General features: G+C 38.6%; 1 protein-coding gene across 1 annotated transcript in view; it reads left to right on the top strand.

The window, feature by feature from the left end:
• Positions 1-23,107, top strand: part of SEL1L (SEL1L adaptor subunit of SYVN1 ubiquitin ligase) — a 59,576-nt gene extending 36,469 nt beyond the window's left edge. The window contains exons 11-21 of the mRNA XM_054448536.2: positions 1,787-1,843; positions 4,383-4,451; positions 6,465-6,542; positions 7,608-7,670; positions 8,981-9,068; positions 9,384-9,532; positions 10,470-10,635; positions 11,182-11,256; positions 12,516-12,688; positions 16,272-16,400; positions 18,838-23,107. Coding sequence (XP_054304511.1) covers positions 1,787-1,843; positions 4,383-4,451; positions 6,465-6,542; positions 7,608-7,670; positions 8,981-9,068; positions 9,384-9,532; positions 10,470-10,635; positions 11,182-11,256; positions 12,516-12,688; positions 16,272-16,400; positions 18,838-19,047 — 1,257 coding nt within the window. The 3' untranslated portion in view covers positions 19,048-23,107. The remainder of the gene's footprint in view (positions 1-1,786; positions 1,844-4,382; positions 4,452-6,464; positions 6,543-7,607; positions 7,671-8,980; positions 9,069-9,383; positions 9,533-10,469; positions 10,636-11,181; positions 11,257-12,515; positions 12,689-16,271; positions 16,401-18,837) is intronic.
• Positions 23,108-27,131: the final 4,024 nt, after the last annotated feature.

The following is a 27,131-nucleotide window of genomic DNA, read 5'->3' as shown; positions in this document are numbered from 1 at the left end:
CTTATCAAAGTCTGGTACAATGAGCACTTTTACCGTTTCCGGGACAGCACAGAGATCTCAGAGTATTCTGTGTGTGTTTGATTTTATATATTTTGGTACCATGAGATACTGTTGTTTTGTACAGTCCATATTAATTTACATATATTTTCAAATTTACCTTTTCATTGCTTTTTATTTATTTTTTTTTTTTATTTTTTATTTTTTGAGACAGATCCTTGCTCTGTTGCCCAGTGCCACTATCTCGGCTCACTGCAACCTCCGCCTCCCGGGTTCAAGCGATTCTTGTGCCTTAACCTCCCCAAGTAGCTAGGAATGCAGGCTTGCACCACCACACCCAGCTAATTTTTGTATTTTTAGTAGAGATGGAGTTTCACCATGTTGGCCAGGCTGATCTTGAACTCCTGGCCTAAGTGATCCCACCCACCTCAGCCTCCCAAAGGCTGGGATTACAGGCATGAGCCACCACACCTGGCCAGCGCTTTATTTCTTACTGTATCTCCCAGCTTCTAGTAAGTTTCCTTCTTCTGAAGAGCACCCATTTGTATTTCCTTTAGAGCAGGTTCACTGGGGACAAATACAGTTTTTTGTTTTGTTTTGTTTTGTTTTTGAGACAGAGTCTTGCTCTGGCCCAGGCTGGAGTGCCATGGCGCGATCTCGTCTCACTGCAAGCTCCGCCTCCCAGGTTCACGCCATTCTCCTGCCTCAGCCTCTTGAGTAGCTGGGACTACAGGCACCCGCTACCATGCTTGGCTAATTTTTTTGTATTTTTAGTAGAGACGGGGTTTCACCATGTTAGCCAGGATGGTCTCAATCTCTTGACCTCGTGATCCTCCTGCCTTGGCCTCCCAAAGTGCTGGGATTACAGACATGAGCCACCACACCTAGCCCAAATTCAGTTTTAATTTATGTGAAAATGCGTTTATTTCACTTCCACTTTAGTAGGATACGTTGTGTTTTTGTTTTTTGTTTTGTTTATTCATTTGTTTGTTTTTTGAGACGAAGTCTTGCTCTGTCGCCCAGGATGGAGTGCAGTGGCACGATCTCCACACACCTTAACCTCTGCCTCCCAGGTTCAAGCAATTCTCCTGCCTCAGCCTCCCAAGTATTTGGGATTACAGATGTCCGCCACCAGGCCCAGCTAATTTTTGTATTTTTGGTAGAGATGGAGTTTCACCATGTTAGCGAGGCTGGTCTTGAACTCCTGACCTTAGAAGATCCATCTGCCTCGGCCTCCAAAAGTGCTGTGATTACAGGCATGAGCCATCGTGCCTAGCCCATTTTTCGTTTTTTTGAGAAAACATCTCTCTCTGTCGCCCAGGCTGGAGTACAGCAGCACAATCACAGCTCGCTGCAGCCTCGACCTCTCTGGGCTCAGGTGATCCTCCCACCTCAGCCTCTCAAGTAGCAGGGACTACAGGGGTATGCTATCACGCCTGGCTAATTTTCCTATTTTTTTGTAGAGACAGGATTTTGCGATGTTGCCCAGGTTGTTCTTGAACTCCTGGGCTCAAGTGATTCGCCCTCGACCTCCCAAAGTGTTGAGGTTACAGGTGTGAGCCACCACACCTGGCCACAAATGGTACTTTGCAATTACAAGTATACGTTTTTACTTTCCAAAATTTTTAGGTTGAAGTAGAATAGCATTTTCAGGAGTTAAGACTAAATCTTTTAGTTTTTTGAGTCATGAACTGTAACCATTTTATGACTAAATCTTTGTTGTTGGTCTGATTTTAATTGTGTGCCAGATGGTACCACTTACTTTTGCCTTGTTTGTGATCATTTTCAGGTTGGTCTGGGACAACTGCACCTGCACGGAGGGCGTGGAGTAGAACAGAATCATCAGGTAACTACCCTGTTCCTAGGGCTTTGCACCTCAGTTATAGCAGGAAATGATGTTCCCAATGTATTTCTTGCTAAGTCAATGCCAGTATCAAACTTGTGTCATTTAAACACCCATCACAAATGAGCTTTCAAGATGTAACCAACCCCTAAGAAAGCTGAAGAATACAAATATTAGTACCTTCTATGTGCCATTCACTGCTAGGCATTCACCATGCAATATTGGACAAAATAGTTTTGGTCTTTGACCTTTTGGAGCTTTAACTTTAATAGGACTATTAGATATTTTTTAAATGATCACACCAAATATAAATTGTGGTTATTCTTACAAAGGAAATTTAAAAGATACAATAATTGGTTAATGGGTAGGAGGCACCACTTGCCAGGGGAGACTTCTGTAAAGAGAAGTAGAAAACATTTAAATTGACCCTGGAGATAACGTCCTTCCAGGCCAAAAAGAACAGTATGTGCATAGGCCCAGAGACAGGAAGGAATATGGCTAGTCTGCTCATACTACAGGAATATGGCTGGTCTGCCCATAGTACATGAAACAGAACGGAGATAAGCAGTTCCTGATCACATCAGCATATCCCTGCAGCACTTCAAGGAACTACAAAGATCAGCATGTTCAGATTTGAAAACAATAGCTTTGGCTGCAATATAGAAAATGAATTAGAAGACCGCAAGAATAAAATCAGGCAGATCAGGGAGGGGAATATTGCAGAAGTTCAGGTGAGAGAGAATGTGGCTTGGACTAGAACTATGGTAATGGAAGATAGTAGTGGATTCAAGATGTATTTGGTGGTAAATGTAACAGGACTTAGGGATGGATAGGATATAAGTGAAGGGGAGCTGATACCTAAAGCAACCAGTAAGATGGTGTTGCCATTTGCTTAAATTGAGCTGCTCAGGAGAAGCAAGTTGAGGTCAAGGAGAGAAGATTTTAGGGGTATGTTCAGGCATTGGATAGTGTGTTCAGAGGTACTTGAATAGACTGGATTGAAGCTGAAAATATAAATTTAGGAGTTGTCATCATCTTGATGGTATGTGAAGCTATGGGAGTAGATGAGATTGCTTAGAGAATGCAAAGTGAGAATGGAGCCCAAAACTGAGCCCTGAAGAACTTCAGTGTTCAGAAGTCAACCTATAGAAAAATAACCAGCAAGGGAAACGTAGGTGGTGCAGGTAGACCTAGGATGGAAACCAGGAGAGTGTGACATCTTGTTAGCCAAGCTAAGAGTCTGTCGAGAAGGAAGCCATGATGGACTCTGCCAGGTGTTGCAGAGAAAGGTGGAGTGAGGTGAGCTGAAATTTAGATTGGCAGTATGAAGATCATCACTGGCCTTGATGAGCTGTCTTTTTGCTGTAGTGTATGGAAACCAATTAAGACTAGATTGCAGAGTGAATTGAAGTACATGTCACCAATTTATTCTAGAAGCTTGTATGTGAAGGAAAGTAGCTAACAGAACAGTCATCATTGGAGAGAAATTGGGGATCTAAAGGAGATACGTATCTTGTGTGTTTTGTTTTGAGTTTTATTTTTTATTTATTTTATTTTATTTATTTATTTATTTTGAGACAGGGTTTCGCTCTCTCACCCAAGCTGGAGTGCAGTGGTGCAGTCTCGGCTCACTGCAACCTCCACCTCCTGGGTTCAAGTGATTGTCCTGCCTCAGCCTCCTGAGTAGCTGGGAATACAGGTGCATGCCACCGTGTCAGGCTAATTTTTGTATTTTTAGTAGAGACGGGCTTTCACTATATTGGCCAGATTGGTCTCGAACTCCTGACCTCAAGTGATTTGCCCGTCTTGGCCTCCCAAAGTGCAGGGATTACAGGTGAGAGCCACCACACCCTGCTGAGTTTTATTTTTTGATGATGAGATTATAGAATGTGGTTGAGGGGGAGCTGGTTCCAAAAGAGGGAGAAGTTAAGTCAGCAAGGAAAGGAAGAGGAATAACCAATGGTACAAGGTCCTTAACAAAAATGGGCGGCAGTACAGTTGATAGTGGCGATAATGAATTTCTGCTGATGCTAGTGTGTTTACTTAAGTGATTTTTAAGTAGGGTCAAGGGGTCAAGAATTTTTCTCTAAACAGTACGAGAGGAATGTATTCCTTTAGACAACAATGAAAATATGCTCCACGTCTTAGAAAGACTTCTAGTTTTTCCTTTCTCCCAGGTTATCGTTAGAGAAATAGACCAAAGAAGTCAAGCTGCTCTTAAATGTCTTTTAAGCAGGCTGATGTTCGCTTTGCCTGTAAATAACAGGAGGCTTGTTGGACCTTAAGTTTAGGCAACATAAGAAATTTCTTTGCATGTATAATTATGCAGTGACTTAATGATAAATGGTACTGTTATTTGGTAAAATAAAACTTCTAGATGTACTGATTTCTCTTTCAAAATATTGGCAACTGGGTATTCTTGTTTTTAAAGCACTGTAATATAACAAGATTTTTTAAATGTTCCTGAAATAATTATTTTGGCTGAAAGTCAAAAGCAGATTCTGTTAAAAACTAATTATTTTAATAAATTGTTTTCTCATAGAGAGCATTTGACTACTTCAATTTAGCAGCAAATGCTGGCAATTCACATGCCATGGCCTTTTTGGGAAAGGTACTGTACATCCTGTGAATGTTTTATGTAATAGCAAGAGGTGTTTGCATAATTAGCATGTATTGTGTTCAGGATCTACAATTTACGAAAAATAAATTGGAAGTAAAATTTCTAGTGCGAGACTATTATATCTGAAAGTGCTGTTCTGAGGCATTCTCTTAGGCAACTTAAATATAACATAGTGTTTGCAGCCGGGCGCAGTGGCTCACGCCTGTAATCCCAGCACTTTGGGAGGCTGAGGCAGGTGGATCATGAGGTCAGGAGATCGAGACCATCCTGGCTAACACGGTGAAACCCCATCTCTACTAAAAATACAAAAAATTAGCCAGGCGTGGTGTTGGGCGCCTGTAGTCCCAGCTGCTTGGGAGGCTGAGGCTTGCAGTAAGCTGAGACTGCGCCACTGCACTCCAGCCTAGGCAACAGAGCAAGACTCCGTCTAAAAAAAAGATAGTGTTTGCTCATCAGTATGTTAATTCTTCATTGAAATTAGCTGTCACTGAGCTCCTACTTTTTGTGTATTGTATGCAATAGTGAGGAATGTATTCTTGATGCTGTGCGGTTTTCTGCTAAGACTCTCACAGTAGCCTGTTTCCTTCCATGCTGAAGAGGCAATTAGAGTTTGTTGAAATTTATCTGCAGAGTTTTTAATTGTCTTAAATGTGATAGCCGTGACCCACCTCTTCTCATTGTAGCTATGTTCTCAATCAAGGGAACAGAACATTTAAGTCTAGAAATTTTATAAATAAATTCCATATGTCATGGAAGAATCTCAAAACTTTTTCATTATTTTGAAACATAGTATAAATCAATGGGTATTTTCACTTATAACTAAATCCTAAAGTAAGGAAGTTTAAATGGAATATATCACAGAGGTTTTTACAATAGGGAAATTTCATCATGATTTGCCTCATGATCATACTAGTAATTGGGGTGTGGTAACTACATTTAAATATTCCAGCTATTCCATAGCATAGAACTTGGTTTTTCCCATCTGTTTTTGTTAAGCATTTAAGAACGTTTCATTCCTCCTCTTTTGGTTCTTGCTCTGAATTACTGTCACTGTCTTTAAAAACTATTTTTTAAATTTATTGTTTCTTTAACATGTATGTGAATAAAGACAGTCTTGACCATTCTGTTTTTCTTTCTCTTGGCCCTTTATCATTCTCCATACCTGATGCTCTAATTGTTTAGTGTTTAAACCCTCTTCAAGTAAGCCTTTTAGTTACTTCATTTCCTGAGCTTAAGACCCACTTGTGATCTTATCCTGGGGAAAGTAGTGGTAGAGGAGAAAGAAGAATGAATGCTGCAAGCAGCTCCCCCTTTCCTTGTTGAATCACTGATCTGATCCTAAGCAACTTACTAACCATTTGACTGCCCTGGAATAGAATGAGAAAAATGATTCATGTTGGGCTTAAAGATTTCTTCTGAGACTAATATATGAGCTGATTTTATGTATTCATGTTTATAAATAAGTCATAAATTTGAGATGGCAACAAAATATTACTAAAATGTTTGCTTTTAAGAGTTTGCTTTTAATTCTTTTGTTTTGTTTGTTTTTTGTGTTTTTTTTTTTTTTTTGATATGAGGTCTTGCTTTGTGGCCCAGTCTGGAGTGCGGTAGTAAGCTGTCAGTTCACTGCAGCTGCAGCCTCCTGGGCCCAAGCAATTCTGCTGCCTCAGCCTCCCGAGTAGCTGGGATTACAGGCACATGCCACCACGCCTGGCTAATTTTTGTATTTTTAGTAGAGACAGGGTTTTGCCATACTGGCCAGGCTGGTCTCGAACTCCTGACATCAGGTGATCCACCCGCCTTGGCCTCCCAAAGTGCTGGGATTACAGGCATGAGCCACTGTACCCGGCCTTTGCTTTTAATTCTAAAATATCCTGTGGGGAATTCTAAATTTTTTGGAAAGATTTAATGAGACCTGACAAAACCCAAAGGAGATGAGAAAGGAGAAAAATGTAATTGGAGAGAGGGTTACAGCTCTTACTGAAATCAGGATCTGTTTTCCAGATGTATTCTGAAGGAAGTGACATTGTACCTCAGAGTAATGAGACAGCTCTCCACTACTTTAAGAAAGCTGCTGACATGGTAAGGCTTTGTCTCAGTGTACTGAAATGTGTGCCATATTACTAATATTTTAATAAATGTGTTTGTTATATTAAAGTGTTAATCATAACCAACTCATGCTATACATTATTGAAACTGCATAGTAAGTATGATTCATGTGAATGTATTAAAGCCCTCCCGATAAAAAGCAATTTTTTTAGGGACCAGGTTGTTGATTTTTAATTGTTAAGTTTCACTGAGAAGTTTCCTAATCGGGGAAATACTGATTTTTAGTAATGGAACTTGGACTTATATAATCTACCCTATTTGTATGACAACATGAAATTTAAAAGCTTACATAATAGGGTACTTTTGATAATCATAGTACATAATTTAGGCTTTCTTTGGCTCAGAAAACTGCGTATGAGTACCTAAAATCTTATATATCTTCAGTATGTACACTTACCTCTCTGTCAACTATTATACATGTTACTGTAGTTCCAGATATCACTTGAATGCTTCCCAAAGGAATGCTGTGACAATCTTTTTAAAGATGTCTTCTGTCCCTCTAAGTTTAGGCAAATTCTAGATTTTTTTCTTTCTAGTCCCAAAACAGTGATTCTCTTTGTTCCATGACACTCCGATAATCCTAAGTATATCTTTGTCACCTGATAGCAGCATTGCTATTATTACATGATTATGCTATTATTACAAGATGTTCCATGATATCTTCCCTCTTTATTGGGGTGGGATGTTACCAATGAAAAACTGCAAAAATGTGACCTGCCTTTCATTTTGATGAAATACATTAGTGATGCTTTATGTTGTAAATTCATGGTACAGATGGTCATAAAGTAAGTCAACAAAATTTAATTCTAAATGAATTTACTATTTACTCTTTTTCAGCAAATTACCCAAAGCCCCCACCTATCTAAAAGTCAATATTATGTTTAGTCTGATGAGAAGAAGAAAGTTTTGTTTTGAATTGAAAAGTACTAAGACATGTTTTTGAATATGCTTATAAATGATTTATTTTGCAGTTATTTATTCTTGCCTATTTTTGAATGAATTCTTTTCACTCTTTTGTCTGATTTCTTTGCTTTGCAGGGCAACCCAGTTGGACAGAGTGGGCTTGGAATGGCCTACCTCTATGGGAGAGGAGTTCAAGTTGTAAGTGTTCAGTCTGACATTCTCTCTTTAATGAGCAGTCAGCTGGAGAGGTAGGGACATGTTCCTTAATTAGCTTCCAGTCAGCCCAGGTGGGGCTGTTCCATTGTAAGCAAAGCTGAACCTCTTCCTGTTGTCTGAGTTTGTCTCACTACCACTCCACACCCAACAGACACCATCTCAACTAACTGTCTTAGAACAGCTCTGTGTCTGGCACTTTCTCCCAGAGGTGTGGAGCTGTTTCTTGTTCTTCCATCTCTGCTCTCTACCCCACCTGCTCTAACCATTTCTCAGGACTTAAACTCCTTGCCTACTTTTTTACTCAAGCCTGACAAAATGCATAACTGCCTTCCATTAGGGAGGAGGAAAGCTTTCTGTTCTGCCCTTTGCCCCTTCTAGCTACCACCTGTCTTCTCCCAGCCCTTTGCTCAGAGTCAGACTAAGCTGTTGTCATTCACTCTTGAATTCTCAGCAATCGAACTTCTGCTTCATGGAACTATACTCTCTGTACAGATCACCAGTAACCTAAATGTCGGTCCAATTGACATTTTTTGGTTCTACCTCACTTGACCTCTCGCTTCCCTGGTGTTCTGTCTGTGTCTGGGTTTCCTTGGCCATTGCATCTCATCCTTCTGTGCAGCCTCCTCATGTTGGATGTCCCTGGATTCACATTGCAGTTTCCTTCTCTATGTGATCTTTCCAAGTAATATGTCCTTTTAATTTGAGGCTGAAACTAAGAGCTAGGTTTAAGAGCTAGATTTTTAATATCTGTAGGTATTCTCTAACACAAAAGACAGCAATGTGTTCTCATTTTGAGGCCTTCTAGTCATTCTAGGACACTAAAATTCAGTAGTAACCTTTATGTTAACTTTTCTTCTTGAATACACATGACCTTTGAAGGTATAATAATCATGTAGTGTTTGGTAAGGTACACGGAATAAATGAATAAGGAGAGAATTTTCTTTCTTTAATTTTAGGAAAATTGAGGTTTAAAAAGGATTAATTGGTTAGCAGAGAAGATTGACTGTTTCTTAATTCCTGGTCTGATGTTCTACTAGTGTTTGTGCTTTCTGAGAGCAGCATACAAATTGTTTCACAAAAACTCTATTTACTTTTCTTCACCACCTTAAATATTAATCCCCCTATGACTTAAATGTATATTATTATCTATTATAAGAATTAGAAAATGGTCTTTTTAATGGCTCTTTGGGAATATTTTTTATATGCTTTGCTCATTTTTTTAAATAAATCTCTTAACTTTTTAGTATGTCTGCCTTTTGAGCTTTCTCATCATATGACATCTTTTTCTACAGAATTATGATCTAGCCCTTAAGTATTTCCAGAAAGCTGCTGAACAAGGCTGGGTGGATGGGCAACTACAGCTTGGTTCCATGTACTATAGTAAGTAACACTGGAATTAATGATGGATACACCAAGATCTAAATTAAGCTGTTTTCCACTAGATGGCATTATGATATGGAAATGGGTGTTATCAAATTCTGGCTGGTTAAATGTTCTCCCAGTTCAATGATTTGTACATCTTGTTTTTCATTGTAAATTATATTAATCTGTATCAGTATGTTAATTTGTATTAGATTCACATATTTACTCAGTAAGAATTCTTTCATTAGAGTTTTATTCCTCATATATAAGCCTTCTCTGATACTTAGCTAAATCTTAAGTCTATTATCTCGTGTAATTTTTTTTTTCTTACAGACGGCATTGGAGTCAAGAGAGATTATAAACAGGCCTTGAAGTATTTTAATTTAGCTTCTCAGGGAGGCCATATCTTGGCTTTCTATAACCTAGCTCAGATGCATGCCAGTGGCACCGGTGTGATGCGATCATGTCACACAGCAGTGGAGGTAAGGTGTTTTCTACCAGCTTGTGTGTAGGGAGTTGATTTGCCCAGCAGGAAAGTCTGCGCTTTCAATTCTGGTTTTTTTTTTTTTGTATGTTTTCTTCTATGGTTCTAGACTCAGCCTACCTAGCTTTGATATGCTGAGGGAAGACCGAGGGGTCTGTGTGTAATTATTATACTTACTTATTCAGTCTCTCCCTATTAGAATCAACTGTATAAGGGGAGATATTGGTGTCTGCAGTATCTCTAGCACCTAAGACAGTATCTGATAATAATCAGCATCAAAAAAATATATAAGCTGAGCACAATGGCACATGCCTATAGTCCCAGCTACTTAGGAGGCTGAGGTGGATGAAGGCTTGAGCCCAGGAGTTCGAGACCAACCTGGACAACATAGAAAGAGCCTATCTCTTAAAAAAAAAAAAAAAAAAAAAAAAAGAAAAAGAAGTTGAATGAATGTTCCAAAAAGGAATGCTAATATCTCCTAATTGGAAATTTTCTCTTAGCTCTCTCTTAGACCTGGCACTTTAGAGTAACATTGATAAATGCTTAGCAAAGTTTCTAAATCTCTGCGCTTTAGTTTACTCACTTGTCAAATGGGGCTTTTAACAGGACTTACCTCCTAGGGTGGTCCCTCATGAACCTCATGGGAGGATTAAGAATGGTAATATACATAAATCATTACAACAGTGCCCAGGCAGAGTAAATGGTAATTTTTTTAGTACAATAATTGTGTACTGTTATTTTTTTATAAACCTGTTGACTTCTAAAGAGTAAGTGAAAACTTTAAATAAGTATCTCAAACTTTTATGTCTATTCAAGAAAGCTGCCAGAAATTGAAGGAGCAAGCTTAATAGTCATCTGTAACCAAAGTGCATAAGTGATTTTCTGGTATATCTTTATTTTCTTTTACTGACTTTTTTTTCCCCCACCTCACACAGTTGTTTAAGAATGTATGTGAACGAGGCCGTTGGTCTGAAAGGCTTATGACTGCCTATAACAGCTATAAAGATGGCGATTACAATGCTGCAGTGATCCAGTACCTCCTCCTGGCTGAACAGGGCTATGAAGTGGCACAAAGCAATGCAGCCTTTATTCTTGATCAGAGTAAGGTTCATTTTAGTCCTGCCTTAGATTTAGAATGTACAAGTTCACACCAGTGAAGTGTTTAATGTATTCAAAAAGAAAAGCTACTAGGAAACATTCTTTATTATTGTAACTGGAACTGAACACACAGGCTTAAGTTATTAATATATTTTACTTTAGCCATCAAAGTTAGTTTTATAACGAGTTGACTGTAGAAATGGTTTTGACATTCATTTTAAAATTAAGCACTTTGCATAAATGTATTTTTCAAAATACAGTGGATACAAAAATGCCATTTTCCCAACACTGTGTAGAAAAGTGGCTCAATAGTCTCATGATTGGTTCTATAGATTCAACATGTTTCACAAAGTAGTGCCCTCTTGCATCCAGTGATTTCTTTGGATGTTTTATTTTAGTTCAGTAATTAATTTCAGTATTTGTTTTAATTCTTGTATCCTGATTCTTGTTTAACTTATGCTTCACCTATCCTCCCTACTTTGCAAATGAAAATTAAGTCTAGTGCCTTTTCTTTAATGCCTGATTTGTATTTCATTTGTTTTCCTGTAGGAGAAGCAACCATTGTAGGTGAGAATGAAACTTATCCCAGAGCTTTGCTACATTGGAACAGGGCCGCCTCTCAAGGTGAGTGATTAATTCTAAGATAAGAGTTTCACCCATGGACCTCCCTATGTTGTTTATCTCCCATGAACATTAAATCATGAAGCCGAGTACGGTGGCTCACGCCTGTAACCCTAGCACTTTGGGAGGCCAAGGCAGGAGGATCAGTTGAGGTCAGGAGTTCAAAACCAGCCTGGCCAGCATAGTAAAACCCTGTCTCTACTAAAAAAAACAAAAAAATTAGCTGGGCATGGTGGCAGGCGCTTGTAATCCCAGCTACTCAGGAGGCTGAGGCAGGAGAATCGCTTGAACCTGGGAGGCAGAGGTTACAGTGAGCCAAGATTATGCCACTGCACTCCAGCCTGGGCAACAGAGCGAGACTCCTTCTCAAAAAAATAAAATAATTAATTAAGCAGAGATACTGTGACTTAATTTGTTTGCATATTATTGGTATTTATTCTTAACAGAAGTTTCTAGAGCCAGAGTTTCTAAATTGGGTTGTAAAGTCTTTGTACTACACATTTCCATCAAGCTATAATTCACTCTTTGGTTTCCAGTTTGAGGCCAGTATACTGTGTGAAATGAGAATTAAATAGAATATATGATAGAACGTTAGTGTGAAACCTAAGAGACTTTTCTTTTTCTTTTGAATATTTATTTTTTATACATGTTCCTTTCAGCATTCTCTGCCTGTTCCTTCTCCAAGCCTAAATGGTCAAGCTGGACTATTTTAAAATGTAAATGACATTATAAAGTAGAGCCTGATCATTTACATAGGAGTGTTTGTGAAAGAAGGGAGTACAGGTTGAGTATCCCTTATCTGAAATGCTTAGGACCAGAGTGTTTCAGATTTCGGATGTTTTTGTATTTTTTTGTGTGTTTGGAATATTTGCACATACATATTGTTTGAGCATCCTTAATCTGAAATCTGAAATGCTCTTGTGAGCGTTTCCTTTGAGCATGACCTTTGAATGTTGTTTCAGGTTTTGGAGCATTTCAGATTTCAGCTTTTTGAATTAGGGATATTAAACCTGTCCCCCTACACACACACCAACTTGGTTTTACCTCTCTCTATTCCAAAGCCTTCTGCAGAAGAGCTACACTTCTAGTTTAAATTTTTACTGGACTTTATAACTTGACTGAAAGGATTTGTTACAAAGTTTGTGTACAACGAATTAAAATTCTTTGTTTTATGTAAGCATGTTAATGGGAGGAGAAAAAAGTTTGGTCTGTTTTAAACATACTTTATTTATTGGCAGTTCTGCGTTTAACTTTTGTTTAAGGCTATACTGTGGCTAGAATTAAGCTCGGAGACTACCATTTCTATGGATTTGGCACCGATGTAGATTATGAAACTGCATTTATTCATTACCGTCTGGCTTCTGAACAGCAACACAGTGCACAAGCTATGTTTAATCTGGGATATATGCATGAGAAAGGACTGGGCATTAAACAGGTGAGTGTGGCTTCCAAACACGTTTGAATCATATAATTGTGATTGGGGAAAATACTTGCATTTGTATAGAAAATAGACTTTCGTTGACATTCAGTTGGATTTCAGGCCACTAAATTATGGGACTGATTTGTAATATTTCAGGAGACTGCCCTTCCATCTCTCGTCTTCCGGCACCCACAGATACTGCTATCCATGCTGTTTTATTTAGGGATTAAGCTGAAGACAGACTCATGAAAATGGAAGTGCAGTGCTTCGTCTGCTGATAACTACTTGTTTGAGAAACTATTTGTCCATCTTCAGCCAAATTCTATTCTTTTCAAATTATTTTGAAATGAATTAAATGTATTCTACTGATAAATTTATTTCTGATTCTTATACTTTCCTAATGAAGTCTGTCATTCTCTGGACTCATGACTTAAGGTTTTTCCTGTGTGCCCTCAAAAGAATTTGGAAAAACTCCGGACCCCCTTGTACATTTTTAAGTTGGCATTTAAGTTTTTTCTTAAGTTTCAAAGGGTCTAAGTTCCAGCTATTTTAAGCATTAACATTTTTAAATAAAATTGATTACCCTTAAAATATCCAATAGAATCTAAATAACAATAATACCCACCTACCATTATTAATTTTTTAGAAATATACAAGCAAGTTTTTTAATTGAAAGCTACATCTTTTCCTGTTTCCCTAAATTTATGTTTTCTACCACGACTTCTGTAGAATGTAATACTAATGTATTCTTTTTAATGCTTAGGTCTTTTATTGATTACTCTATCATACTTACCTGAAACAAACAAGTGTATAAATTCATTTTGAATTTTATTACCAGTGATCTAAGTGTTAAGAAAAATTCATGAGATATTACTAGTCACAACTGGTCAGTTAATGCATTGTTGATCAAATCTACAAAATAACGTTTTGATAAAATTTTGCTTTTTGTATTATTAATTGAAAATACATCTTTTAATGAGATAAATGGAGTATTTGTTAAAAATTGAGTAGATTTCACATTAATTCTGTTTTTCATTTTTTTAAATGTATGACTAGAATGTCATTCATATAAATACTTATGTGAAAATGGGGAGAGTTTCACTATAGCATGGTCACTTAATTCTTCAAACTACCTTAAGAGTTAGATGCCAAAAATCAGAGTGACTTGTCATTAGAAATTATTTTTAATGATCAGTCTCCTGACTACTTGATAGGTCCCTCTTCAGTTGTGTTGAAAGCAAAGAATTAGAAACCAGAGACTTGTGAAAGCATGCATTCCCTGACACTGGAGCCTTTCACTTTTCTCATTTTCTAGGAAGAGTACAAAAGGCTTTACCAAGACTTACGAAATAGGCTGCTAATTATACTCCTTCCTGTGTCACTTAGAGGCCCTTTGTTGACCTAAGGATTGAGGAAAAGTTTAAGTTCATTTTTGCTAATGTGGTATTTTCTTGACAAAATGCTGCTGCTTTGTTCACATTTGGACATTTTCTTTTAATTTCAGTATGTAAATATTTATATTTTAAACTTACCTTAATATTTAGAATATTACTAATATTAGATACTTAAATATAGTTCAGTCAAGGCTCAGGAGCAGCAAACTCAGTATATTCAACTTCTGGAAGATCTCTGCCACTTAATGTAGTAACTGAAGCTTCTCTTTATTGTCAAACCAGTCATCCAGTGTCCCAAATTAGACTTAGCTTCTATCAGAAAGGCTGACAGATTTTTGTCTTTTTTTTTAAACGGAGATGGGGTACCACTGTGTTGCTTAGGCTTGTCTCAAACCCCTGGGGACTTAAGCGCCTTGGCCTCCAAAAGTGCTGGGATTGCAGGTATAAGCCACTGCACCCAGCTGACTTTATTTTTAATTCAAGTGAAGTTTAACATGACTAATATAAAGATCACATGTAAGTTATGGCTTTCATGGAGTACATCTAGTAATAATTTACTGACTGTAGTCAAGATTAAAATGATATAACTAATCTGTTTTTATAATAGCTTATAAAACAAGAAAATGTGTTCTTCTAATTTAGTTTGTAATACACTGTATAGCTAATAATAGAAATTCTTGTGAATAAAGAATATGATAAAAGGCATAGTATTCCTTTGATAAGAGTAGGGAGAGGGAACTTTTGTTTAGCTTTTGAGAATAATCATGTATGAAAATAAATAATCATGTATAAAAATCTGTCACTCCATTACTTTTTTTTTTTTTTTTTTTTTTTTTTGGTGAGATGAAGTCTCACTCTGTTGCCCAGGCTGGAATGCAGTGGCACAATCTTGGCTCACTGCAACCTCCGCCCTCTGGGTTCAAGTGATTCTCCTGCCTCAGCCTCCCGAGTAGCTGGGATTACAGGCGCCTGCCACCACGCCTGGCTAATTTTTGTATTTTTAGTAGAGACAGGGTTTCACCATCTTGCCCAGGCTGGTCTTCAGCCACTGCACCTAGATAAGGGCTGTGCCTTCCTTTAGCAAAGCGAAGCAGAGAAATGTTGCTGTGCACACAGACCTATTCTCAGCAGATCCCTTTCAGGGAAAAGCACATATGGAAGCTGCAGAACTGCAGAATCGAGTCCCTTAACATGTCCATGCAAGTACCTCTTGTAAAATCTGTTTCTTTTTTTGGAAACAGGGTCTCACTGTGTCACCCAGGCTAGAGTTCAGTGGCACCATCTCAGCTCACTGCAACCTCTGCCTCCTGGGTTCAAGCATTCCTCCCACTCAGCCTCCCAAGTAGCTGAGACTACAGGCAGGCGCCACCACACCCAGCTAATTTGGCTTATTTTTTGTAGAGAGAGTTTATGTTGCCCAGGTTGGTCTTGAACTCCTGGCCTCAAGTAATCCTCCTGCCTCGCTCTCCCAAAGTGTTGGGATTATAAGAATGAGCCCACTTTGGGAGGCCGAAGCGGGCGGATCACGAGGTCAGGAGATCGAGACCATCCTGGCGAACACGGTGAAACCCTGTCTCTACTAAAATACAAAAAATTAGCTGGGCGAGGTGGCGGGCGCCTGTAGTCCCAGCTACTCGGGAGGCTGAGGCAGGAGAATGGCGTGAACCCCAGGGGGTGGAGCCTGCAGTGAGCCGAGATCACGCCACTGCACTCCAGCCTGGGCGACAGCGAGACTCCGTCTCAAAAAAAATAAGAATGAGCCACCATGCCTGGCATCTGTTGTAAAATCTTGAGTGTTTCTACCCCACTTTGAAGATCACTGTCCCAAACTGAAACCAGATGTTGCTAATACTGATTGAAGTTTTAAGTAGCAAAAAATTAGTGTGAGTTTCAGAAGTTGCCCTTGGAAATCTCTAGGTTAACAGTGTTAATGCATAGATATATGGCTGTATCCAGCATATCTACACAGCAAATTAGATGTTATGTTAGGGGAAAATGAGTTTTTTAATTAAGTTTTTCGATATTAAGCAGTTAGATAATTAAACGAATTTTACGCAAGTAAAGCTTCGCATTTTTGTTTAGGTGAAGGAAACTCATTTAAAAATGAAAACCTCAAAGGTAAAATAAATTTGCCTAATATGTTCACTAAATATTTTTACTTATTTTGACAAGAAATGCATTTTTGTTTCTTACCTATATTATAGGATATTCACCTTGCAAAACGTTTTTATGACATGGCAGCTGAAGCCAGCCCAGATGCACAAGTTCCAGTCTTCCTAGCCCTCTGCAAATTGGGCGTTGTCTATTTCTTGCAGTACATACGGGAAACAAATGTAAGTGGTCCGTGCCTCTTTTCATTAAAATATAAATGATGGAAGGTCTGTCCTGGAGGTTTGTTTTTTAAAAGTTGAGAAGCACGGGGAAGAGTGTCCTGCAGGTGTCAGGTGTGTTCCCTTCTCCTCAGCTCAGGTACCAGAGGACCTTACCAGGGGAGGGATAAATGCAGGCATAAAGCAGCTACTGCAGTTTTTAGGTAGTGTTTGACACTTCCTGACGCTAAAGCATTTTTCATGGAGGCAGATGTTTTCTGGTTTAGGGAAAACTGAGACTAACGGCAGTTTGAAACAGTATTTAATTCAGTAAACATTAAATCAGATGACTCAAACCAGTCCCTTAAAAAGAAAAAGAAAAAAAAAAGAAAGAAGAACCTGAGAACCTGCCCAGGTTGTTGTACTTCAGATTCTTCCGATAGTGAAGCATTAAGTTGAAAACACCACCCGACTTTTCTTCTCTAAAAATAGTGTGAATTATTTAAATAGGCTAATGGGAGAACCTATGTAGGAAGTGGGTTACCCATTTTCTTCAAAATTACCAACTTTAGTTGGCAATACTGGTATGTAGGTACTCTTGGGTTCTGCCAGCTTTATATTTTGTTTCCAGTACTATAGTTCCTAGAATGGATTAACTGGTACAGCATTTCACTCTGAAAGCCCTAAGATGTTCAGAGCCCTTGTTTCTAACATAGGCTTATTCAGGACAAGGAAAGTTTCTTCAGGACCAGAAAAGGATGATGTTTCACCCTTTTGTTAATGTCTTTCAGTTTTAGATTAAAGAACAGGCTTTCCCTCACGTGTGTCACAGCTATAAATGTAGTCCATGCTGCTCCAGCATCAGTGAAAAGAAATGGACTTGTCTAGTCCATGCAGCTGAAGTCCTCCGCAGATAGGGCTCCAGAGCACTGGTCTTGTGGGACTCTGGCCTCCCAGTCACTTACACATGTGTAATGTCAGTTGCTATAATTGCGTGGTAGCATGAGTCAGGTGTGCTGTAACCGCTGCCAATTGAAACGATCTTTGTTCCTTTAATTAAAAAGCTGATCGTGTGGCAGCCTACTCTTTCTCTTTCAGTACCATTTCAGACCCTTATCTCTTACAATTTTTATTACTAACTGTTGGTTATAGTCTAGGACTTCATCTTACAATATGCTGTACTGGGTATATTATATCTGCTGTTTTTTTTAATACAGAAGTATAAAGAAGACAGTAAAAACGTCCCGTAATCCTACCACCTAGCTATTCCAACTAAAAAGAAAAAGAGAGTACAAGACTAATAAGTATCGATCATAAGAAAGTCAAACAGTACAGAAGAACACAAATCTCCCATCCCAGATTCTTCCCCAGAGAACACAATTAGTGGTTTCTTGTCATTTTTTTTCCAGAAAAATTTAGCACCTTTACCTACAAACGTGTTATAGAGATCTTTCGAATGTAATTTTATTTAAAAAATTATACCCCATGTTTACTTTCTTAATGGGTAAGTATAATAGAAGTCAGAAAGTATCAGTGATACTAAAACAATTAAAATATCACAGGCTAAGAAAATAACTTTCAGGTTTCAATTCAGATGTTAAATATTTTGTGTTTTAGTTAAATCCTAATTGAGAAGCATTATTCATTCAGCTGTTAAATGTTTGAATTCCTGCTATTTTCAATTACATGGGAATAGTGAAATGGCCCCACTGTCATGGAACAGAGCTTTCCAGCTGGTGTGCTGTCACTGCCAGTAGGTTTGCTGTGCCAAGATACTAATTTCTCCGCTTGGCTCACCACTGTTTTGTTTTTTTTTTTCTGAGACAGAGTCTCGCTCTGTCACCCAGGCTGGAGTGCAGTGGCGCAGTCTCGGCTCACCGCAACCTCCACCTCCTGGGTTCAAGCAATTCTTGTGCCTCAGCCTCCCAAATAGCTGGGATTACAGGCGCCCACCACCACGCCGGTTAATTTTTGTATTTTTAGTAGAGATGGGATTTCACCGTGTTGGCCAGGCTGGTCTCGAACTCCTGGCCTCAAGTGATACACTCACCTTGGCCTCCCAAAGTGCTGGGATTACAAGGCGTGAGCCCCCGTGCCTGGCCCCAGTGTTTTTTGTTTGTTTGTTTGGTTTTGTTTTCCAAATATTTTCTGTGAAAAATGGTTAAAATTAGTGTATTGGATTACTGATGGAAAGAACACTGTCAGACATTTTATATTAAGTGTCAGCTATTATAAATTAATAGCTTAATTCCTCAGACACATTATTTTGAGCTTCAGTTGAAGGCTTTTAAAACCGCTTTAAACACACACACACACACACACACACACACACACACACACTGCAAAACGTTTTTAAAACCAATTATTTTAATTTCTGTACTTACGTCTGGTGATGTAACTTTTCCAGTTCCTTGCCTGACATTTTAGTGATACTAATGTTTTCTATATTATTTTCATTAAGATTCGAGATATGTTCACCCAACTTGATATGGACCAGCTTTTGGGACCTGAGTGGGACCTTTACCTCATGACCATCATTGCGCTGCTGTTGGGAACAGTCATAGCTTACAGGCAAAGGCAGCACCAAGACATGCCTGCGCCCAGGCCTCCAGGGCCACGGCCAGCTCCACCCCAGCAGGAGGGGCCACCAGAGCAGCAGCCACCACAGTAACAGCCACTGGGTCCAGCCTTGATCAGTGACAACGAAGGAAGTTTTCTGCTGGGAACACTTGCATTTGATGTAGGACCTTGGATCAGTGGTCACCTCCCAGAAGAGGCACGGCACAAGGAAGCATTGAATTCCTAAAGCTGCTTAGAATCTGATGCCTTTATTTTCAGGGATAAGTAACTCTTACCTAAACTGAGCTGAATGTTTGTTTCAGTGCCATATGGAATAACAACTTTCAGTGGCTTTTTTTTTTCTTTTCTGGAAACATATGTGAGACACTCAAAATAACGTCTACTGTATCCGGCTATCTTTCTTGGATCCTTTTGGTCATTATTTCAGTGTGCATAAGTTCTTAATGTCAACCATCTTTAAGGTATTGTGCATCGACACTAAAAACTGATCAGTGTAAAAAGGAAAACCCAGTTGTAAGTTTAAATGTGTTCGAAAGTCTGAAAATAGAACTTGCCTTTTAAGTTAAAAAAAAAAGCTATCTTGAAAGTGTTTTGGAACTGTGATAACTGAGAAACTCTTACCAGTCCACATGCAATTAGACATATTCAGCATATTCGTTATTTTAAAAGGGAAGGTTGGGAGGTTTCTTGTTGGTGATTGTCACACGGTATACCATACTCCTCTCCTTCAAAGACTGAAAGGCCTTGTTAAGGAGTTTTTTGTGAGCTTTACTTCTTTGGAATAGAATATACATATGCAAAACCTTGTGAAGTGACTCCTTGCGCTAACGTGAATTTGCCCCACCTACTCTGTAATTTGCTTGTTTGTTTTGAATATACAGAGCCTTGATCCAGAAGCCAGAGGATGGACTAAGTGGGAGAAATTAGAAAACAAAACGAACTCTGGTTGGGGTACCACGATGACAGACACAGACACACTTTTCCTAAAGTTGAAGCATTTGTTCCCAGGATTTATTTTACTTCGCATTTCTTTTTGCACAAAGAACACATCACCTTCCTGAATTCTTTAAATATGAAATATCATTGCCAGGGTATGGCTTACAGTGACTACTATTATAATACTAAAACTCAGAGAATCAAAGATGGATTAAACTCAGTGGTTGATGAAAGCCAAAACCAGTTTATACTGTTCTATACTATTCAGGTATCTTTTTATTTCTGATAGTTTTATATTATAATAGAAAGCCAGCCACTGCTTAGCTATCATAGTCACCATTTTCTCACTGTTAACATTAGGAAAATCAAGGCTACTATGCTTCAGGATTGTCTGGTTAAATAGTATGGGAAAAAAACTGAAGAGTTGCACATAATTACACATGTGAAAGAATTAAAGCTTAAACTGAATTTGTATTTCATTTTATTGTCAGATGGTGGTGTTCACCAGCCTGTATCTTGTCTGAGACTGCATTTGTATCTGAGCAGGTTTTCTACGCCTACTGATGTCAGTCTGTTTATACTAACCTTCATGCTTTTTTCCCAGAATCCCTCATCTGCCAGAAAACTTGAAAAGTTTATTGCTTGTAGAGTTGTACTGCTTTGATTTTTGAAGTTGAGGTAGTAGTTAGAAATAGATTTAACTAGTCTGTAATGAACATGAAGGCTTTTATATATGAAGTTGTATACCTTTTTGTGTTTAGAGAATTATGGGAAACCTGGTAAGCAAAACTTTCCTCCCAGATAATTGCTTCCAAATTCAAAGAGTTGGTCACCAAGAGAGCCATGTGTATGAAAGCATATCTGTGAAAGATAGGAAATTTACCCCCCCTAAGTGTAATGTTGCATTAGGCAGCTCTTGTAAATAGTAAGACTTGTTTGGTCTCTTACACATAGAGATTTGAGTGCAGTTGGTACAGTACTTTGGTGTCTCCACCACTGTCCCTTCTCCCCACTTCAAAATAAGTGTAATCCATGGTAGCAGCCACACTTCCTTTAGAAGGAACTGTTATAATTTATTTAAAAGTTGAAAAACCACCCAAGATGACTACCAGCTTTCACTTTTTTCTTCTGCCATCCACCCTCATTTTTCCTTTAGCAAGATTTTTATATCTAACTTTCCTTCCCTCCATTGAGTACGTGCTTTGAGGAAACATTTCTTAAAACAGTGTGTGCCACCTAAGGCTGGATGGGGAAGTGCAGTCTTGTTCTTCATATAAAAACACACTTCTTATTAGTTTACCACTTGCCTTTTTTTATTGTTAATGTTCTGAATTTCCTTTTATTGGCTTGTTTCCACTTCGTTTTACCCTGGGTCATTTGCTGCCAGCAGTTTGTGAATGGTATCTTTCAGATAACTTAGTTCTTATGGCTTCACTTAAAGACTGTCTCAAAAATACTTTGCTCTCTTCTTTTTTGTTCATGGGACATGGTACCTAAGCAAATAGGAGTTGGGTTTGGTTTTTCTCCTAAAATAATGCTCAATACTTACCTAATCAAATGGCATCCATTTGAATAAAATGACAATAACTAAAACTAGTTAATGTCAGTGACATTAAACTAACTCCAGGATTCAGGAGTTTTAATGTTAGAATTTAGATTTAACAGATAGAGTGTGGCTTCATTTGTCCATGGTAGCCCATCTCTCCTAAGACCTTTTCTAGTCTGTCTTCCTGCCTTCGAACTTGATGACAGTAATACCTGTTTAGTATTCTCTTGTGCATTTGGTTTGTTGGTTAGCCGACTGTCTTGAAACTATTCATTTTGCTTCTATTTTTATTTTACAGAGGTAGCATTGGTGGGTTTGTTTTTTTTTCTGTCTCTCTGTTTTAAGTTTCAGTTTCTGTTTTCTAGGTAAGGCTTATTTTTGATTAGCAGTCAATGGCAAAGAAAAAAATCAAAGATGACTTCTTTTCAAAATTTATTGTTTAGCACTTAACTCAGATGAATTTATAAATTATTAATCTTGATAGTCTTAAGGATTTGTTACTTTTATGCATATTAGGTTAATTTTTACCTTACATGTGAGAGTCTTACCACTAAGCCATTCTGTCTCTGTACTATTGGGAAGTTTTGGAAACCCTGCCAGTGATCTGGTGATGATCTGATGATTTATTTAAAGAGCCGTTGATGCCTCCAGGAAACTTAAGTATTTTATTAATATATATATAGGAATTTTTTTTTTATTTTGCTTTGTCTTTCTCTCCCTTTTATCCTCATGTTCATTCTTCAAACCAGTGTTTTGGAAGTATGCATGCAGGCCTATAAATGAAAAACACAATTCTTTATGTGTGTAGCATGTGTATTAATGTCTAACTACATATGCAAAAACTTCCTTTACAGAGGTTCAGACTAACATTTCACATGCACATTTCAAAACAAGATGTGTCATGAAAACAGCCCCTTTACCTGCCAAGACAAGCAGGGCTATATTTGTTTCAGTGACAGCTGATATTTGTTTTGAAAGTGAATCTCATTTTATATATATATATACGTATTACACATTATTATGACTAGAAGTATGTAAGAAATGATCAGAACAAAAGAAAATTTGTATTTTCATGCAAATATTTTTCATCAGTCATCACTCTCAAATATAAATTAAAATAGAACACTCCTGAATGCCTGAGGCACGATCTGGATTTTAAATGTGTGGTATTCATTGAAAAGAAGCTAAATTTCTCCACCCACTTGGTATTTCAAGAAAATTTAAAACGATCCCAAGGAAAGATGATTTGTATGTTAAAGTGACTGTTTGCACAAGTAAAAGTCCGATGTTGTGTGCATGAACAGGATTCCTTGGTTATGTGCAGGGAATCATCTCACATGCTGTTTTTCCTATTTGGTTTGAGAAACAGGCTGACACTATTCTCTTTGATTAGAAAATAAACTCATAAAACTCATAATGTTGATATAATCAAGATGTAACCACTATAAATATGTAGAAGAGGAAGTTTTAAAAGACCTTAAGCTGGCATTGTGAAGGAACACCACGGTAGACTCTTTTTGTAAATGTATTTTGTATTTAATGAAATGCAGTATAAAGGTTGGTGAAGTGTAATATAATTGTGTAAACAAATCCTGTTAATAGAGAGATGTACAGAATCGTTTTGTACTGTATCTTGAAACTTGTGAAATAAAGATTCCACCTCTGGTTATCCTGTATGCTATAATATACCACAACCAAGCACCTTTCCAGACAGACTTTTTTTAAGCTGAATGATTCAATTTTTTAATGTTTTTTGGAAATTCAGAAGCTTCTGAAAACATTCATTTGGGGCAATTTGAATTTATCTTTCATTTTAAACTCCTGAAATTCAGATTTTTACAAGTCCAATATTGCCCTAGGGAGAACATGAATTTGCTAAGAAATGTTATCTTTTAAATCTCTGATATCTTTGTCTTGAAGCAGCCTTGATATGTAGTAAGCGTGATTCACTTTAGCCTGATTCTAATATTATTTATCTAAAGTTTGTTTATGCATTGCCTTGGCCCAGGAATTTTTTAAGAGGACTTGTAGAGACACGTACAACACAGTAACATTTAGACTAAATATGCTCTGAGTACAGGAGAAATGAAAAAATGTTAAATCAAGAGTGAACATGTACACAAAGTGCGACTGGAAGTGGGCTACAAATTTGGCCCCCAGCTTCCCAGCAGGCAACTCAAAAGAGGTAACTGAGGTAAAATGTTCCAGCTTAGAAGCATTAGATCTTGGATAAAAAGCCTGCATGATGCAAACTGTGGCAACTGAGATGTCAGATCTCAAGATCTCAAATTGTACTTGGGGGAGCACTGTCAGTGACCCCAGATGACCTTGACTGACCTAAAGTTGTGGGGGAAGTCGGATGTCAGAGCCTTAACACCAGCAGGTGACGACCATCCAACCTGGGGCAATGCCTGTTCACCACTTACTTAGGCTCTTTCTGACAAGTCATTAGAACGTCCTCCATCTTCAGTGGCTGCAACTTGATGAGCTACAGCCTCTTTCCTAACTTCCTTTATGATGCTAATTTAGGTTGGTTATACCAGCTTAGAAGTGTGCTTACATTAAGTTACAGCAGATACACAAATTAGATGCAAGTAAAAAAAAAATCAGAATTTCTGTAGTAGAAACTATGAAAAAGTTTTTACTTTTTGGGTATTTTTCTACGAATAAGAAAAATAAAGTGAGCGTTAGAACCTATCAGTTCAAAAGGAGGTACCGCTGTGTAATGGGCTTTGTACATTCCTTCTCATGTCACTTACGCTACTACTTCGCCATCAAATTGAACAAGCTTTTAATTTGATCCTGAAAATTCACCACCCTAGTAGTTTACTGTTAGTATTATATTTTGAGTAGAACTCTGATTTTCTCTAGAGGCGAAATTCTTTTTATCTGGGTTAATTTCTTTTAAACATAACAATGTTAATGCTGAATTGTATATTAAATCCCATTTCTAAAAACCGCATAATTTTTTTCTCATGTAAGTTGAGTGGAATGTGGTTAGTTAACTGAATTTGGAATGTTCATATAAATAATTTGTTGCTGCTCAATCCGGTTTCCCTTTGCCTCCTCTCTACCACCCAGTATAACCTCGTTAATTCACCTCTCAGACTTGGAAAGAATGTCTCATAAGTCTTAGGAGATCAGAGATTCAGGTATCCCAAGTAAGGATTCTAGCTTCCAAAATGAATATGTCATTGAGTTTTACACGATTCGAGATTCAAATGTGGGCAACAGAAATCTCTTCTTGGAAACAGATTTATTTCAGGATATGAAAGCCCAGCTGTGGGTTTCAGAGTTTGCACACCTGCGTTTCCTCACCCTTCGTCTGTAGCCATGCCCGTAGATGCTTTTCTTAGGAAAATTTGGTTAATTGAACTTTTTTTGTTCTAAATGCAATCTCCTGAAATGAGTAGAGACTAATGCTGGCTGTGCTTGCGTGTGTGAGTGCGTGGTAGTGAGGGGTTGGGGAGCCTTCCAGCTGATTTTGTTTCCCTTAAGTACTAATGAAGAATTTACTTGAATTGTTCTAACCTGTACATGTATTTTCTTTGACCTACCATTTGGACAATGTTCTGTGGTTAACATCTTAAACCTTTTTTTTTTTTTTTTTTTTTGAGACAGGGTCTCACTCTGTTGTCCAGGCTGAGTGCAGTGGCTTAATTAGAGCCCACTGCAACCTCAAAACCCCTGGGCTCAAGAAATTCTCCCACCCCAGCCTCCTGCATAGCTGGGACTACTAGTGTGTGCCACCACGGTCAGCTATTTTTTTATTTTTTGTAGAAACAGGGTCTCCCTATGTTTCCCAGGCTGGTCTCAAACTCCTGGGCTCAAGCGATCCTGCCACCTCAACCTCCCAAAGTGCTGAGATTACAGGTGTGGGCCACTGTACCCAGCCCATCTTACATCTTTAAGTGCATGGAAATTTACTTCCAGGACTGCAAGAGCTGAGAAGAGCAGGGTATTTTCCCTTTAGCCTTCTTTGGACCGTAGCTGAAGTATGTGCTGTAGGTGAAAGCACCCACACTGGGCCTGTAAAGAACTGCCTTTATTTCAAAAGGAGGAAAAAGTAATTGAAGCCTTAAGTTTGTGTAATTGATATCTGTATTTCATCACTCATTTGAGACTTAAAAGTAATTAAAGCCTCATAACTAGACTGATGTTTTGTGTGCTCACATTAGCTAAACCAAAGAATCTATTGAGTCTCAACACAGTACAGTAAGTTAAGAGAGCACATTTGTGCCTTAGAGCAGTTAAATAGAGGAGAAACCCATGAACAGAGATGAAACCCCAATTTACAGAGAAATGAAACTCCATCTCATCTGACCTATTGCCACTACCTAAAGGGGCTTTCTAATTGTGAGTCACCATTTCAGGGCAGGCCATTATGACAAATCAGACAGATGCATAAGGGAAAGGTCCATGGCCGGGTGAGGTGGCTCACGCCCGTAATCCCAGCAGTTTGGGAGGCTGAGGCGGGCAGATCACGAGGTCAGGAGTTTGAGACTAGCCTCGTCAACATGGTGAAACCCCATCTCTACTAAAAATACAAAAATGAGCTGGGCATGGTGGTGCACGCCTGTAATCTGAGCTACTTCGGAGGCTGAGGCGGGAGAATGGCTTGAACCCAGGAAGTGGAGGTTGCAGTGAGCTGAGATCGTGCCACTGCACTCCAGCCTGGGTAACAGAGCAAGACTCCGTCTCAAAAAAAAAAAAAGATCCAGACACAACCAACCGTTTGATCCTCGCATGAGTTGTCCTGAGTTGCCCAATCCCCTCCCAAACAGATTAGTGATAGTCAGTCCTAGCCCCACTGAATGGCCCTAAAATGTTAAGGAAAATGGGAAGGACGCCACAGCGGGAAAGTTCTGGACTGCAGTCGAGTCCTCACAGTGATTGGGTGACCCCAGACAAGTCATTCACTGTACAGGGTTCTCATAGGCATCAAGAGACTGGGTACTGGGGATGGTCCTTAAGGTCCTGTCCAGCTGTGGGAGGTCTTAAGTGCCAAAAGAAACCAAATTGACTTTTTATTCCACTGACACCGGACCCTTTACAAGGCTTCCTGGTGGAAATGACAACATTCCACTGTCCTAAAATTGTTGACTCCAAATAATTATAAGCAAAGTTTATTTTAAAGAGGTCAATATTAAAGTTTATACATAAGGCGTCAGGCGCAGTGGCTCACGCCTGTAATTCCAACACATTGGGAGGCCGAGGCAGGCAGATCACTTGAGGTCAGGAGTTTGAGACCAGCCTAGGCAATATGGTGAAACCCCGTCTCTACAAAAAAAAAAAAATTAGCTGGGCATGGTGGTGTACTCCTGTGGTCTCAGCTACTTGAAAGGTTGGGAGGCTGGGATGGGAAGATCACTTGGGCCTGGGAGGTGGAAATTGCAGTGAGCCAAGATCATGCCACTGCATTCCAAACTGAGTGACAGAGTGAGACCCTGTCTCAAAATTTAAAATAAAGTTTATAACGTAAGGTTTCATGTGGGTTTCATTCAACAGCCTTTATTAATCACCTACTATCTTCCAGACCCTGAAGTGTAAAATGAATTTAAAGATGAGTATGAATGAAAGACTGAATTGAAAGAGGCTGTTTTCCTCTGCAGGTCATCTTCACCATTGACTGAACACAATATGTGACAGATGCTAAGTGTTTTACATCCATTATTGAATTTAATCTTCAATAT

Source organism: Pongo pygmaeus, chromosome 15, assembly GCF_028885625.2.
Source record: "Pongo pygmaeus isolate AG05252 chromosome 15, NHGRI_mPonPyg2-v2.0_pri, whole genome shotgun sequence".
Classification (NCBI taxonomy): Eukaryota; Metazoa; Chordata; class Mammalia; order Primates; family Hominidae; genus Pongo; species Pongo pygmaeus.
The sequence above is the reverse complement of the archived record's forward strand: the minus strand, read 5'-3'. Positions and strand labels throughout refer to the sequence as shown.